Genomic DNA, 17,591 nt, shown 5'->3' with positions numbered 1-17,591 from the left:
AGTTCAATTGTGTAGGAAGCTATAAGCTTATAGACACACTTTATAATCCATTCCTGGAACCAACCAGTACTGAGCAAATGAGTGTAAAGTTTTTTGCTCAATGAAACAACGACTTGCCTCTGATGGGGTCTGAACCCATGCAGCTAGCTATTATTAGATTACTAGTCAGATGCTTTTACCACTCTGCCATGCTGCCACTATTTGTATTGTAGTCAGTCTGTTGTCTGTCTTGTTTTGTCCATCTAACTTTTGCTAGTAACAACATAGACCACTAAACAACTTGTCCAATTTAGATGAATTCTTTCTGCCTGTAAAAACAAACAAAAAACAATATTTTTAACACAAACTTTAGAATACATTAACAGAGATTCTTGTCTGGTTTCTCAAGTTAGTTTATAACGTCCCTAAGGCCCTATTTTTGTATTTCCTAAAAGAATAATGGTTTATTGAGATAAGTTTTCATATGTCTCGTACATACCCTTGAACTGCATGTTGTAGACCTGTCCATATCCAGTTGACAAAAAAATATTTACATGTTAATCTGAATTTGTATTAGTTGTCAAGTATCAATATTTACCAGTGCATTTACTATTGCATACCTTATTACCAGCATAGAAGTTGACTTCTAGATTTTTATACTTCACAACAGCAGGTGTCAAGTGCTGTGTGGCAGCTGTAAAAAGTTGCCCCGTACTTCACTTCAGTGTTGTTATATTTTTCTGGTCCTTCTAGATCATTGATGCCAGCACTATTAAGTGTTGAGAATTGAGCACTGCCCAAGCCGGTGCTAGGGGGAGCGTGAGGGATGTTGCACGTATTTAGTATCCCTCATGTTCAGACTCAATTAAAGCTAGTCTGCAATTCTTTTGTAATTTTGTTGTGATTAATGCTTCCGAGGGATCACTTTGTTTCCAGATTTTTGTAATTGCAGTTTCATGAAACTATGTAGACATAATCATACTTTTTTCAAATTTTAACTTTTAGGTCAGGTGACAAACCTACAGGTGAGACTTGTAGGGGGAAGTAACTCAAACGAGGGTCGTGTAGAAGTGAGATATAACGGGACCTGGGGAACTGTGTGTGATGATAACTGGAATATTCATAATGCCAGGGTTGTCTGTGGTATGCTGCAATATCCTGTGTAAGTTATCTTGAAATCAATTGGTAATGTATAGATTCCAGGGCAAAGGGAATGTGTAGATTCTTGGGCAAAGGGAATGTGTACATTCTAGGGCAAAGGGAATGACTGTGTACATTCTAGGGCAAAGGGAATGTGTAGATTCTAGGGAAGAGAGAGGGTATAGGTTTTAGGGAAGATTGATATTCTAGGAAAGAGGGAAGATAATAAGATTTTAGGGAAGAGGGAATGTATATAATTCTAGGGAAGATGGAAAATACATATACATGCTAGGGAAGAATAGAGTAAGGTAGAGCTCCTTGGGAGGGTATAGTTTCTAGGGAAGAAAGTGTTGTAGGGAAGAAATATATTTTAGGTTAGGGGGAAGATTTATAGATTTTAGGGATGTTAGAGTGTGTTGATTTTAGGGAAGAGGGGAAAGAACAACTCCAAAAGAAAGTGGGAATATAGCTCCTAGGAAAGGGAGGGAATATAGCTTCTTGGGAAGAGGGAATGTTTAGCTTGTAGGGTAAAAGGGAAATTTGGTTATAGGAAATAGGGAATTTATAGATACTAGGAAAGGGAGAAGGTAAAGATTCATAGAAAAGGTCCTAGGTAAGATGGAAAATATAGATTACAGGGAAGAGGAATGTTATAAATTGTAGGTAGGGTTAGATTCTATGATATAGGGAGGTATAGGTTCTAGGAAAGAGTGAATGTATAGATTCTAGGAAATAATTATAGATTCTAGGGAACACATAGGTTATAGGTAAAACGGAAGATATTAGTTTGGTTTATACAAATTTTTTTTAGTTCGATTGTGTTGAAAGCTATAAGCTTATTGAAACACTCTCGAATCCGTTCCTGGAACCAACCAGTACTAAGCAATGAATGTAAAGTTTCTTGCTCAAGGAAACAACGGCTTGCCCCTGACAGGTTTGAACCCACGCAGTCAACAATCCTTAGATTACTAGTCCGACACGTTAACCACTCGGCCATGCCGCTAAGATATTAGTTTTAGAAAGGAGGGAAGGTTATGGATGTAAGTGTCACACTGTTTTTAGTCCGCTTCTTTATATATTTATATCAGTTTTGCCACCTACAAGAGGGATACATCTGTCCCACTCACAGTGCCGATTATTTACTGACCAGTTTGCTATACATCTACTATTAGGATATGAAATGATTTTTAAATATATAAGTATATTTCAATGATTTTTTTCTTGCTTTTACTTGATAAAAACTTTTTTTAACATTATGACTCAGTTAAAAAAATGCAGTATTTTTCTTATGTTCAAAATATGCATTATTTTTCTTCAGACAAAATGCAAGGCCTAGAATGGGAGGTTTTTTTGGTCAAGGTACAGGACAAATTTGGCTGGATGATGTTAATTGTCTTGGTAACGAGACCTCTCTAGCACTATGTGGACACGCCTCTTGGGGAACAAATAACTGTGGACATTCTGAAGATGCAGGAGTAGTGTGTGGTGGTAAATTACTTTCTAACTTTTTAACAATTGTGTCTGTCTGGGCTTGTGTGTCTGCACTTGGGCAATTTCATTTTATATATTATTTGAAACAAATTTGTACTTAACTTTCATCAACACAAGAAAAAAAGCAAATTTTGCTTTGTCTGCAGTTTGATTTTTTATTTAAATTTGAACCAAAATTAAACAGGACTGTTAGGTTTCAGTCTTCTTTTTGACCAGCAAGATCCATCAATGCATTACAGAGTTATTATCCTTGCAAGGTCAAAAATGAACATTTGTTGCCTTTGTCTGTCAGTAATCACTCAAGAGCCCAGATGTATACTTTGCTTTATTAGAAATGCGTTTTTCAAAAATCTTCTTTGAAACCTGAATCTCTAGATTTCAGATATTTGGAAAATTTTATTTCTGTTACATATACATGTACCATTTATTTGGTATGTTTGGTTATGTGTGTTGTTTTACCCTATTGTACATTTTTAGATCACTAGGGTCAAATTTGAGATCACTAGGGTCAAAGTTCATGACGAAACACTGAATACAAAAAAAAAATCTTTTTATGTTGATAATACTTTCATATAGTTATGTTCATTAAAGGAAGCTTAAAATTACATGTCTTTCTTGTTTGTGTTATATTCTATATCATATTGAAACCATCGATTTCTGTGAGTTAGCTGTGCTCCTAGAACATTTTTTGTTCTTTATTTTATTGGTTTTATTTATGCTTTGTTGTTTATCTTTGTTGATTTTATTTTTTTTAATGTACATATGTGTTGCTATATTGTTTGTGATATTGAATTCAGGTATAACACAGACCAGTCCAATACGTCTAGCGAATGGTACTACACGAGCTGAAGGGCGTGTAGAAATCTTTCACAATGGCACATGGGGAACTATCTGTGATGACAGAGTGGACAGAAACTTTGCCAGAGTTGTCTGCCGGCAGCTTGGTTACCCAATGTAAGTTATGTAATATCAGCAGGTTCAGATATTGTATTTATTCCTTCATCACTGAAATAAGATATAGCAGCTTTATTAGCAACTTTTCATCATTGTATTAAGATTATGTAACATTCTTCTTTGCATATATACATATATATATATACATATCTATTTTATTACAGATTATATGTTAATGAAATTACAACAAACTTCTCAAATTTAAACAATCTTTAACAATTTTAAGTTTAGATGATAATCATTTTTAGCTCGACTATTCGAAGAATATGAGAGCTATTGTAGTCGCCCCGGCGTCGGCGTCCGCGTCGGCGTCTGCGTTGGTTAAAGTTTTTTGTAAAGTCAAGTATCTCAATTATTACTTGAGATATTCAATTGAAACTTACAATACTTATTTATAGTAACAAGGTACATCAGATTGACAAGTTGGATAACTCTGCCTACAATATTGACAGAATTATGCCCCTTTTTAACTTAGAAATTTTGGTTAAAGTTTTTTGTAAAGTCAAATATCTCAATTATTGCTTGAGATATTCAATTGAAACTTACAATACTTATTTATAGTAACAAGGTACATCAGGTATACAAGTTGGATAACTCTGCCTACAATATTGACAGAATTATGCCCCTTTGGAACTTAGAAATTTTGGTTAAAGTTTTTTTGTAAAGTCAAATATCTCAATTATTGCTTGAGATATTCAATTGAAATGTAAAATCCCTTTTTTATAGTAACAATGTACATCAGTTTGCAAATTGCATAACTCTGCCTGCAATATTTGCAGAATTATTTGCCCCTTTGAAACTTAGAAATTTTGGTTGAGGTTAAAGGTCTTCAAAGATATTTACTTGAAACTTTACACATGCACTTAGGGTCATAATTGGAGGGTCATAATTGTATGTCACTGACCAAGTTCCATAACTCTATCTTGCATTAAGGCTGATTCATATCCCCTTTTCTACTAAGTATCTTGGTTAAAGTTTACATGCAAGTTTTACATATCTCAATAACTATTACAGATATTTATTTAAAACTTCACATATGCATTTAGGGTCATAATTGTAGGTCACTGACAAAGATCCATAATTCTATCTTGCATTTAGGCTGATTTTTCTCCCCTTTTTCAACTTTGAAATTCATGGTAAAGTTTTGTTTGTAAGCTGTTATCTCAATAACTATACTGAAGGGTTTGTGCCTTTTTTGGGATAATTTTATGCATTCATAATAATAAAGCAGTGATTTACTTGATAAAACATCTTAATAACAAGCCTTTGTACCTTGTCTGTCAAATTTATGTAATCTGATAGGTAATTAGTATTATTATACTCAATAAAACACCCTTGTGACATTACCTTCCGAATAGTCAAGCCACTACTGTATAATTAGACTCTCTGTAAGGCCTATAACATGAATTTATAAAAAAAAATTTGCCCTTTTGTGAACTTAAAAAAATTAACATTATCAAGGCTCTTTTACTATCAAGCACTAAGAATAGTCGAGCGTGCTGTCCTACAGACAGCTCTTGTTAATTGTTGTTGATTGTGAAATAAAGTTGAAACAAACACTATACTTAAGTTATGTTTATTTTTCTAGAAAATAATCATTTATAATTGTACTTTATTGCAGAGCTAATGTTGGCCTGAGGAAGGAGGCATTTTTTGGTCCTGGAAAAGATCCAATTTGGCTAGATGATGTGACTTGCCAGGGTGATGAAAGTGTCATAGATAATTGTGTATATTCTAACTGGGGTATCAATAATTGTGGTCACAATGAGGATGTCAGTGTTATATGTCAAGGTATATATTCCTCTTACTTCATTGTTATATTTCAAGGTATATATTCCTCTAACTTTATTGCTATATGTCAAGGTATATATTCCTCTAACTTTATTGTTATATGTCAAGGTATATATTCCTCTAAATTTATTATTTTATGTCAAGGGTTATATTCCTCTAACTTTATTGCTATATGTCAAGGGTTATATTCCTCTAACTTCATTGTTATATGTCAAGGTATATATTCCTCTAAATTTATTATTTATGTCAAGGTATATATTCCTCTAACTTTATTGTTATATGTCAAGGTATTTATTCCCCTAACTTCATTGTTGTATGTCAAGGGTTATATTTCTCTAACTTCATTGTTATATGTCAAGGTATATATTCCTCTAAATTTATTATTTTATGTCAAGGTATATATTCCTCTAAATTTATTATTTTATGTCAAGGTATTTATTCCCCTAACTTCATTGTTGTATGTCAAGGGTTATATTTCTCTAACTTCATTGTTATATGTCAAGGTATATATTCCTCTTACTTTATTATTTTATGTCAAGGTATATATTCCTCTAAATTTATTATTTTATGTCAAGGTATATATTCTTCTAACTTTATTGTTATATGTCAAGGTATTTATTCCCCTAACTTCATTGTTATATGTCAAGGGTTATATTTCTCTAACTTCATTGTTATATGTCAAGGTATATATTCCTCTTACTTTATTATTTTATGTCAAGGTATATATTCTTCTAACTTCATTGTTATATGTCAAGGGTTATATTTCTCTAACTTCATTGTAATATGTCCAAGGTAATATATTCCTCTAACTTCATTGTTACATGTCAAGGTATATATTCCTCTAACTTCATTGTCATATGTCAAGGGTTATATTCCTCTAACTTCATTGTTATATGTCAAGATATAATTATATTCATCTTATTTTATTGTTATATGTCCAAGTATATATTATAACCTATAACTGTTACATATCAAGGTATATATTCTTCTAACTTCATTGTTATGTCCAATCTTTTGTCTGCTGGAATGATTTTGATGGAAGCCAATAAAATGAACACTCCGTCTGCTGAATTTGTATAATGGATTACCATGTTTTCAATTTGGACAGGCTATGAAAACCTTGTTCTTAAAAAGTTAAAAGCCAAAGAAAAACAAACATAAACAGTGTTTGTCAGTGTTATATCAACATGTAATGATGAAAGCTGTTTTACATGATTTTAGTTCCAACTGTACAAATCAGACTGGTAACTCCACCTGGTGGAGCAGCTAATCAAGGTCGTGTGGAGGTTTACTTTAACAATACCTGGGGCACAGTCTGTGATGATGGATTTGACAGTAAAGCAGCAGGTGTGGTGTGTGGAATGCTGGGATTCTCTAGGTATATTAACCCTTACATGACTCTAAGATTGCCCTCTGATTGTTTGCATAACTAAATTAGGTGAAAGGACTATTTAACACTATATCTTAGAAATAACTATAGGCTTCAGTCTGCTTTAATAAAATAAGGTGCCATGAAAAATTCATTAGTCTCTTATGAGCTTAAAATAAACAGGTGTGATTTATTGAATTTGGTTAGCTTAAAGTGAGTAGAGAATATAACAAGTGTATGATTTACTATATTTAGTGAGCTTAAAGTGATAAAAGACAATGTAAGAAGTGTATTATTTATTGAATTAAGTGAGTTTAAAGTGAACAGAGAATATAAGAAATGTATGATTTATTGTATTTTTAGGCTTGGTGCTGTACCAAAGAAGTTTACACAAGGTTCAGGACCTATCTTGCTAGATGATCTTCATTGCCTGGGCCAGGAAACAAACATCTTACAGTGTGATGCTAAGGGATGGGGAAACAACAATTGTGGTCATGATGAGGATGTGGGTGTGGTCTGTCAAACATGTATGTTGTTAATTTTATTGTTGTGCCCCCACCATAGGGGGGGGCATTTAGATTTACCCTTGTCCGTTCGTCCGTATTTCCGCCTGTCCGTCCGTTCTCATTTTGTGTCACACGTAGCTCAAAGGTATTTGACCTAAAGTCTTGAAACCTAACAGGAATATTGTTCAGCATGTGAAGTTGTGCACCTGGGTATTTTCATGTGGATATATTTAGTATTTTTAGAGTTATTGCCCTTGACTTAGTAAAAATTTGCAATTTTCAACTTGTGTCGCACGTAACTAAAAAAATATTTGACCTAGAGTCATGAAACCTTACAGGAATGTTGATCAGCATGTGTAGTTGTGCACCTGGGTATTTTCGTGTGGATATTTTTAGTATTTTTAGAGTTATTGCCCTTGACTTAGTAAAAATTTACAATATTTAACTTGTGTTGCACGTAACTTAAAAAGTTTATTTCCTGTAGGCCTGAAAGTTTACAAGAATGTTGGTCAGCATGTCTACTTAAGCACCTTAAGGTTTTCTTGTGGATTTATTCAGTATTTGTAGTATTTGCCCTTTACTTAATAAAATATTTTTAGTTTTCAACTTGGGCACATGTAGCCAAAAAAAAAAATCTGACATAGAGACATAAGATTGACAAATCGGTGGAGTGTTGGAGCACCTGTGTCCTATGGACACATTTCTAGTTTTTTTTGTTTTTTTTTGTCTTCCATCTTACATTTCTTTTTAAACTAATATTACATACATTTATATCAAATACATGTTATATAATGGTAGTATATTGATTCAGACTATTTATGATTAAAACAGCATCCCAGACAGCAAGGATGTGCCGGCAATACTTGGTCTGCATTGGCCACATGGGTAGAATATGTTGCTGGCAGCAGGTTAAAGGTTAACATTTTCATGAAAGTTATAAATAGTAAGTTGTGATTCTGTTTATTACAGCTGCACTGTCATCTGTTAGACTGGTTGGGGGAAGTGGATCTAACTCAGGGCGTGTAGAAGTTTTGTATAATGGAACATGGGGCACAGTCTGTGATGATTACTTCACTGATAATGCTGCAAAAGTTGTGTGCAGAAATCTCAATAAACCATTGTAAGTAGCTTTCTTATCATATACATGTACATATATAATACAGTACAACCTCTGCATGGCGGACCTCTGTAGAGCAAGAACCTCTTTACAGGGACTGTTCTTTCTAAAGTAACACTTCACAATATATTTACCCACTCTTGAGCAATACCTCACAGCAACAATCAAAAAGCTTCGACTTTCAAAGGATGATTCTCTTCAGAGGTGTACTGTATAACTATTGTAAGCTTTATTTCTTAGACTACCTTTCAATGCTCCTGTCTGTTAAACTAATGGTATCCTAAAGTTATAATGAAAATACAGTTATTTTAACATTTAAAAAAGAATATTTTGTTTTAATAAAAAGAGACAAGATATAGAAAGTGCTTCTTTTTTGTTCTGAAATTTGTTTGACTTCAAGAATACTCATAAATGAACTTTTGTGTTTGCCTAATGAACATGGCCTAGAGCATAGACTTTTGGCATGAAGCATTGCCTTTTGGTCCTCAACAAAGTTATTTAAGTCATACACTAGGGAGCAAAAGCAAGTAATGTTTGAGAAATAATGTTCAAGTTTGATTATAAATGAGCTGCGTCACGACAAAACCAACATAGTGCGTATGCGACCAGCATGGATCTGATCAGGATCCATGCTGTTCGCTATCAGTTTCTCTACTTGCAATAGGGTTGGTAAGTGAACAGCATGGATCCTGATCAGACTACGTGGATGCGCAGGCTGGTCTAGATCCATGATGGTCGCAAACCCATTATGTTGGTTTTGTCATGGCGCGGCTCAAATGTATTTTATTATTTCAGTGCTGGAGCATATAAAGTTACAAGAGGTGGTTGGTCTAATCCTCCAACAAAGATCTGGCTGGATAACGTAATTTGTACAGGCAATGAAAGTTCTCTAGCTAATTGTCAACACAACAACTGGGGCACTAACAACTGTGGTCATTCTGAAGATGTTGGGGTAGTCTGTACTGATAGTAAGTTATTTTGATATTTCTGTATAGTTATGCTATGTACTGAACAACTTACTCACAATTTATGATATATATAAATATAGTTAACTCCCCTTAACGATATTCAGGGACCGCCAAGTTTATCCGGATATTGTTATATCGGAGAGGCAACATATTTTAAAACAAGAGTTGTGATCGGGACAACAGCATTGTTATTAGCTGTATATCATTATAAGCGATATTGTTAAATTTAGTGGAGTTTACTATATAAGTATCAGGTACTTCTCTCTTAAAATTCTGTGTACATACAAAATAATGTTTTACATTCTTTATTTTTCAAACCAATTGTTTTCCTTTATTTCTTTGAATCTTTTGAAATTGTTCATACATTACAGAATTATACTTCTGTTTAGATATTTTTACTTTTTTTTACTGTTCTTTACTTTTTTTGTGGCTCTGTTTTGGTTCTTGTCAGTCCTTGTACTTTTTCCATTGTTTTAAAATTTCCCTTGAATTGTGAAGAAAAAAATATAAGAGTTTCAAGTGAAATTAATTATGTTTATGTTCTTCACAACTCAGACAGTTCTTTACTGACCTGAAGAATCCTCACTTTTAAACATGTTTGATACCTCTATTGTATTAATAAAAGGCTTGTTTTATTTTATAATACTCTTATTAAACAAACAACATCTTTTTAATATACATTTGTACAATTAATAAGGTTGGAGAAGTTTGTTTATCGTGAAAGGATTTTATAATAGTTTAGATTTTTTATTTCATTATAGATACAACACCAGTGACAACACCTACCACAAGTCTTCCCCCATCAACACCCAGTCCCTCGAGTGTTTATACAAGGCTTTTGGGCGGCAGCAATGCTTATGAAGGTCGTGTTGAAGTATTTGCATTTAATCATTGGGGAACAATATGTGATGATCAATGGAACTCTAGTAGTGCCAATGTCATATGTGGAATGCTGGGATATCAACGGTAATTTATAAATTCTTTTATTACATTTCATGCAGCTTTTGTCCTTTAGCACAATTGAGCGTCATACAGTTATTATTTCGTGAAGTTGCCGGCTTAGCTCAGTAGGTATAGCACAGGATTTGTCATCCAGGGGTCATTGGTTCAATCCTGAGCAAGGCAAAATTTCTACCTGACAATTGCTCCATGACATTGAGTCTAATGGCCATTTGTCTTTCACCACTGATATATGAAATTATGCGGGATTAGTAGTCAATCACTTAGAAGGGAGAAATTAGTAATTACTGGTTACTTATTTGGGAGAGCTTGTTTAGTGGACCAAAGATAAGATGAAAAAAATGTGTTTATGATGGCATAACAACTAGACAATCAAACAGCTGTTTTTTTTTAGGATGGTAGATCTTTAAAGCTCTGTTAAGCATAAATTTTCCAAAAGCAAACAGTTCTGGTGTGTTGATATTCTGGCATCCATTATCATGTGTTTCTGGAATACTGACTGTAAAGTTGCTGTTATTTCTTGCAATTCCTGTAGAAAAAAAAAAGTTACATATTACAATGAAAGTACTAATTTAATAATTTGGTCACCTGATTATTTTGACATGAATTGTTTAAAAATTAAGACCTGCAGCGATGATATAACGTTGACTGTTATTGTTACAGAACTGGTGCAGCAGCCAGAAGTAGTGCATATTATGGACAGGGTTCAGGTAGGATCTGGCTTGACAACGTACATTGTCATGGTAATGAGAACTCTATTGCAAACTGTCCAGCTAATGCTTGGGGAGCTCATAATTGTGGACATCAAGAAGATGCAGGGGTTTCCTGTGCTACAGGTTTGTAATAAATGAGCCGCGTCATGACAAAACCAATATAGTGCGTTTGCGACCAGCATGGATCCAGACCAGCCTGCGCATCCGTGCAATCTGATCAGGATCCATGCTGTTCGCTATCAGTTTTTCTACTTGTAATAGTGTTGGTAAGCGAACAACATGGATCCTGATCAGACTGCATGGATGCGCAAGCTGGTCTGGATCCATGCTGGTCGCAAACCCATTATGTTGGGTTTGTCATGGTGCGGCTCAAATAGATGTTGAATCCTTAATTACAGGTTATTAGATGTACATACTTTTGATAACAAATGGACAATAGTAAATAGCAAACTTAATGAACTTAATTTTTTTTTTTTATTATTATTTAAACTCATTTAGTTGATTATTGACTCATTATTTGTATAAGGTAGTTAATTTTACAAAATGATAGTGCTAGAAATGATAGAGTATTATGTTTGTTGCAGGGAGTTTACCAGACGGTTTCCTGCTATTTACCGATTCCTATCAGAAAATGATATATAGAATGGACCTGAAATCAGAGAGTTATGTGAATGTGCCATTGTCGGGGCATGATAAACCTATAGCCATAGCCTATGATTATGTTGATGGCAGGATTTACTGGACAGATGTCGGAACCAAACAGATTAGGAGCGGATCTATCAATGGAAATGCTGAGAAAACAGTTTTAATTCTTGATACTGGTACCCATTTCTTCATATAGCATAAGCATTTAGAATACCCAGAAAACAGTTAGAATACTTGGAATGCTGAAACTTTTCCAATTTATTCTTCCTTGTTTAAACTATTAAAAGAGATGTTATGTAGACAAAAGTAAACTTGGCTGTTCTCCATCAAGTAAAGGCAATAACCCTTGAAATAAAATGTTCATGTTTCATGTAATTGTATATGACTGTTTATTCATAATTATTTTGTAGCAACAATTCTATATATCCAGATGATGTATATCCAGATGATATATTCTCATTTTTTATTATTAAATTGTTAAATGTTACCCTACTATATAGAGAATAATAAGACATTGTCACCAGGCAGTATAGAGTCAGGCCAGCCTGAATGTCCATGTAATCTAACCAGGTTCTATATTGCTGGCTGACAATCTCCAAGTTTTCATCTTGATATCCCAATAGTTGATAATGAATATTACAAAAAAATGAAAGTTTGGCAAGTCCATATAAGAAATTCAGGAGGTTTATTGGTTAATTTAAAGGGTTTTATACTTATCAGTATATTTTAAGATTTGACATTATTGTTTGGTTTAAACATATTTATTTAAGCTCGATTTGTGAAACAAGTTCTTGCAACTTATATTAATCACTATTGAGTTTGCTTCCTGGAACCAACCAGTACTGGTGTCATATGAAGAAACATGGTTGTGACACAATTAGGGCTATTAATTATTGTTGTTTTAAAGACTTTTTATATGCAATATTGCATACATTTTAGACTCAAGAGCGGATGGAATCGCTGTTGATTCCAAGTCAAGACTTATCTTCTACACAGACACAGGCAAAGATAAAATCTATGTTGTAACTCTAGATGGTTCTGCCAGGGCTGAAATTATAAACAGTGACCTTGATGAACCAAGGGCTATTGTAGCAGATCCAGTTAAAGTGTTAGTATTAACTCATATTGTCCTGATACTGTATACATAGGATCTTACATGTGTTGTTAATGACTCTTTTTGTCCTGATACTGTATATATAGGATCTTACATGTGTTGTTAAAATACTCATATTCTCCTGATACTGTATATATAGTATCTTACATGTTAAAATACTCATATTGTCCTGATACTGTATATATAGGATCTTACATGTTAAAATACTCATATTGTCCTGATACTGTATATATAGGATCTTACATGTTAAAATACTCATATTGTCCTGATACTGTATATATAGGATCTTACATGTGTTGTTAAAATACTCATATTGTCCTGATACTGTATATATAGGATCTTACATGTTAAAATACTCATATTGTCCTGATACTGTATATATAGGATCTTACATGTTAAAATACTCATATTATCCTGATACTGTATATATAGGATCTTACATGTTAAAATACTCATATTGTCCTGATACTGTATATATAGGATCTTACATGTGTTGTAATTCTATATAGACTTGAATTTAAGAATCTAAAAAAGTTTCATACCCTGTGTCTGTATAGTTATTTATGTGCAGTATTGAACAAATGCACCTTAAATATTGAGCAAATGTACATTAAATATTAAACATATATGAATGCGTGAATGTGGAACAAATGTACATTAAAATGTTGAAAAATTTATATTAGATATTTTCTAAAATGTACCCTTAACGTTGGACAAATGTACCTTCAACATTGACAAAAATATGTACTTTAAATAGTAAACAAATGTAACTGAAGTACATGTATTGAACAAATTTACTTGATTGGAGTATTAATAACTTGAGATTCACCTGAACAAATAACACATGTAAAAATTTATAACTTAATTGGAAGCAGTACCTAGGAAATATTTACAATTCATTTTCATTCTTTTTTTTGGTTCAGAAAAATTTATTGGACTGACTGGGGACATTCTCCAAAGATTGAGACATCAAACTATGACGGTTCTCAAAGACGAACAATAGTTAACACTGACATTATCTGGCCAAATGCTATAGCTGTTGATAACACAGGTTTGTTCTTGTTTTATACTTACAATTTCTAAGTTATTTGTTCATAGATATTTTGATGTTTTTATTCAGATTTTCACATTCTGAGACATTGTATATATCATATTTTAATAATTTAATTAATTTAATATTTTAATGTTTTTTATGAATCATGTTAATAATCATTATAGTGGTAAGGTAAGTATATGATACAAGTGATGTGATATATATGGTTGATGAGTCACAAAATAAACGACATGTATGTTTTACAGCTGGTGTGATATACTGGGCTGATGGATCACAGAATTAATGACTTGTATGTTTTACAGCCAGTGTGATATACTGGGCTGATGGATCACAGAATTAATGACTTGTATGTTTTACAGCCAGTGTGATATACTGGGCTGATGGATCACAGAATTAATGACTTGTATGTTTTACAGCTGGTGTGATATACTGGGCTGATGGATCACAGAATTTATGACTTGTATGTTTTACAGCTGGTGTGATATATTGGGCTGATGGATCTGTGAATTAATAATTTGTATGTTTTACAGCTAGTGTGATATATTGGGCTGATGGATCATTGAATTAATGAGTTTCCTGTTTTACAGCTGGTGTGATATATTGGGCTGATGGATCATTGAATTAATGAGTTTCCTGTTTTACAGCTAGTGTGATATATTGGGCTGATGGATCATTGAATTAATGACTTCCCTGTTTTACAGCTTGTGTAATATATTGGGCTGATGGATCCGTGAATTAATAATTTGTATGTTTTACAGCTGGTGCGATATATTGGGCTGATGGATCACTGATTTAATGAGTTTCCTGTTTTACAGCTTGTGTAATATATTGGGCTGATGGATCCGTGAATTAATAATTTGTATGTTTTACAGCTGGTGCGATATATTGGGCTGATGGATCATTATATTAATGTCATGTCTGTTTTACAGCTAGTGTAATATATTAAGCTGATGGATCCATGAATTAATAATTTGTATTTTTTACAGCTGGTGTGATATATTGGGCTGATGGATCATTATATTAATGTCATGTCTGTTTTACAGCTAGTGTAATATATTCGGTTGATGGATCATTGAATTAATGACTTGTCTGTTTTACAGCTGGTGTGATATATTGGGCTGATGGATCACTGAACAAGATAGAGAAGGTGAACATAGACGGCAGCAATAGAGTGGTCATATATAAAGATATAGTGTCTCAAATATTTGGACTAACACTGTACATGGACGCACTATTCTATACAGATTGGCGCAGAAGGTACATGTTATTTTTGTTTATTATTATTTTGGATATTTAAGACAACTGAAAAATGCAGTTATTATAAGTTAAAATCTGTCTGAGAGGCATATAGTTGTTATATCTCCTTACATTCAGCGAATTAAAGCAAAGTTATTTTTCTTTCTTCCATTTTGTAGTACAGTGATGAGGTTATCAACAAGTGGAGGAGTGAGTACTCATGTTGGACCCCCTGGATTTGCAAGACTTAATGGCATCCATGTACACAAGAATGGATACAACCCTAGTGGTAAATAGACTTCGCTTTTTGTTTTGGTTTGGTTGTAAAGTTTATATGTCCACTTTCAAGCTTGCTTGATGGAGGAAGACCTCAGGTGCCATCCATTCAGGCACAAGTGGGCATTTGAGTTGCTTAATATATAAAGCTGTGAACAGTTTGCTGTGTGTTAAAATTACCAGATATAACACTACAAATTTCGAGTAAATATTGTGTCAATGGATCAACTTGTAATTTATGCTTGGTAAAAAGTGCATGTGTACTATTTTTCATTACTGCAAAAATAAATGTACATGTCAACAACGTTTCTGTGTATGTCACAAAGTCTCAACAAATGTTTGTTAAGAAAGAAAACGGTTGGATATTTTTAAACATCAATGTAAATTTAATGTATATGCTAAACTTGAACTTGAACGATGGGATCATTAGAAAATATAGTGTAACAAACTAGCACAGGGTAGTGAATAATGGCCACCTATGGATGTAATTTAACTATCGAGTATGATTTGTAATGTTTTTAACTGAATGACTGTAAAATATATGATTATTTATTTCAGGTATAAATGGGTGTACTAATGGAAATGGTCAGTGTAGTCATATATGTTTACCTACTACTGGAGGTGGTAGAACATGTATGTGTCCAACAGGCATGTCTCTCCAGTCAGATGGAATCAGTTGTGGAAACTGTAAGAATTTTAAAATGTCATATTTTCTTGTATTTAAAATCCTTTTTTTTCTTAAATTTGTATTGAATTTTGTTTGGTATATGAGAAATTTTTTTAGAAATCTTATAATTTTCATTAAACAATATCACCTCCTTGGCTTCTAAGCCAATTTTGATGAAACAATGCATGATTGAACAAGAGCTTTATGTACACATAAACTAAAGACTGAGTCAAACTTGGACTTAAGGTGAAATTAAAACATGACTTTATCTGCCTTGCTTATTAGATGAGCGATCTTTTGCTCTTAGGGTTCTCTTCTTTATTAATATCACTTGGTCTTATATCTGTTTTATTTACCTTGTCATCTTCAAAATCTATTTGTAGCAAATCCCTGTGCAGCTCTGCCAGCAATAACAGGTGGCACGATAACACCAGCAAGTTGTACAACTGGTAAGGTACAACCAGGCCAGGTGTGTACAGTAACATGTAACCAAGGTTACAACTTCCCGGGTAATGCTAAATTAACATGTTATGGAAGTGGGCATTGGAGTAACAATGGATACCCAGTAGCATGTAAAGGTAATTCAGAGTTTTTAAAAACCAGTAGTCCAGTTATTACACACATTTTGTCTTAACTCTCAACCTACTGATTTTGTGTAATGGATTAGCCAAGCTTTGATTTTGAAACAGTCCATTCAAAGTTTAGGGGTTGAGATGTTAAAATATAAAAAGTGAGCTACCAACAGTATAGAGCCTAGCCAGAGTAAAGCAGTATGCAAGCTGGCTTGACTCTATTGTAGTGGCAAAGGCAAAGCACTTCTATTAATGCCAAACATCATAACATTGTTCATAAGAGGTATATAAATATACTTACACGGCAGTAACCAAATTAAAGTCATCTTTATGAATTAATTCTTTTATTTATTCCCTGAAGTGTTATACAAGACAATAAGTACTTCTTTTATATGTTTTCATTAATATGATATTACTCCATTTTTTTTATGTTATGTTCTATGTACAATTTTTACTATGATAGACCTGAATAGTGAACAAACTGTCTTCTCTAACAGCTCTTGTCTTTATAATTGTAATGCAAAATATTTATACTACTGCAAATACTTCAATTTGTTTTATTCTATTTTAGATATATTATTATATTATTCAAAATGTAATAATTTTTATCATTGAATATTTATATATTAATTATAACTTACAATTATATGATTGTGAGACCTCAATTTATTTCTGTAGATATTACACCTCCTGTTGTGACATGCCCAGGAAAACAGGTTATAACTGTACCTAAAGGACAGCAGACTGTACAAGCAACATGGCCGGCAGTGACGGTCTCTGACAACTCAGGTGTAACCCCCAACTTGATACAGAGTATGCAGAGTGGTATGACCCTAGGTGAAGGTACTTATGGGGTCACTGCCCTAGCAACAGATCAGATGGGTCTCACATCTACATGTAATTTCCAGGTTGTTGTACAAGGTGAATATTTTGCTGATATTTATAACTTATAAATGTGTTTTAGAAAATGTGTTTCATACCAGCAATGTTTCAGAGGTTTATTTGTTTTAGCAATGTCAAGGGAGAATATTAATGTAAC

General features: G+C 33.2%; 1 protein-coding gene across 2 annotated transcripts in view; it reads left to right on the top strand.

Annotated features, from left to right (window-relative positions):
• Window positions 1-17,591, top strand: part of LOC132745665 (deleted in malignant brain tumors 1 protein-like) — a 48,151-nt gene that overhangs the window by 27,556 nt on the left and 3,004 nt on the right. The window contains exons 26-43 of one of the 2 annotated variants that reach the window (XM_060734620.1): window positions 985-1,141; window positions 2,438-2,607; window positions 3,408-3,564; window positions 5,186-5,355; window positions 6,577-6,733; window positions 7,088-7,251; window positions 8,200-8,350; window positions 9,143-9,315; window positions 10,077-10,281; window positions 10,939-11,111; window positions 11,573-11,809; window positions 12,573-12,741; window positions 13,671-13,798; window positions 14,902-15,058; window positions 15,217-15,326; window positions 15,872-16,000; window positions 16,364-16,558; window positions 17,231-17,473. In XM_060734620.1, the coding sequence (XP_060590603.1) occupies window positions 985-1,141; window positions 2,438-2,607; window positions 3,408-3,564; window positions 5,186-5,355; window positions 6,577-6,733; window positions 7,088-7,251; window positions 8,200-8,350; window positions 9,143-9,315; window positions 10,077-10,281; window positions 10,939-11,111; window positions 11,573-11,809; window positions 12,573-12,741; window positions 13,671-13,798; window positions 14,902-15,058; window positions 15,217-15,326; window positions 15,872-16,000; window positions 16,364-16,558; window positions 17,231-17,473 (3,045 nt within the window). Of the gene's footprint in view, window positions 1-984; window positions 1,142-2,437; window positions 2,608-3,407; window positions 3,565-5,185; window positions 5,356-6,576; window positions 6,734-7,087; window positions 7,252-8,199; window positions 8,351-9,142; window positions 9,316-10,076; window positions 10,282-10,938; window positions 11,112-11,572; window positions 11,810-12,572; window positions 12,742-13,670; window positions 13,799-14,274; window positions 14,328-14,901; window positions 15,059-15,216; window positions 15,327-15,871; window positions 16,001-16,363; window positions 16,559-17,230; window positions 17,474-17,591 lie in introns of those variants that run through there. The other variant, XM_060734629.1, reaches the window with a different exon arrangement.

This window comes from Ruditapes philippinarum, unplaced genomic scaffold, assembly GCF_026571515.1.
Source record: "Ruditapes philippinarum isolate M1 unplaced genomic scaffold, ASM2657151v2 ctg211_1_1_1_1, whole genome shotgun sequence".
Lineage (NCBI taxonomy): Eukaryota > Metazoa > Mollusca > Bivalvia > Venerida > Veneridae > Ruditapes > Ruditapes philippinarum.
Note: the sequence above shows the minus strand (reverse complement) of the source record. Positions and strands in the feature narration are given on the sequence as shown.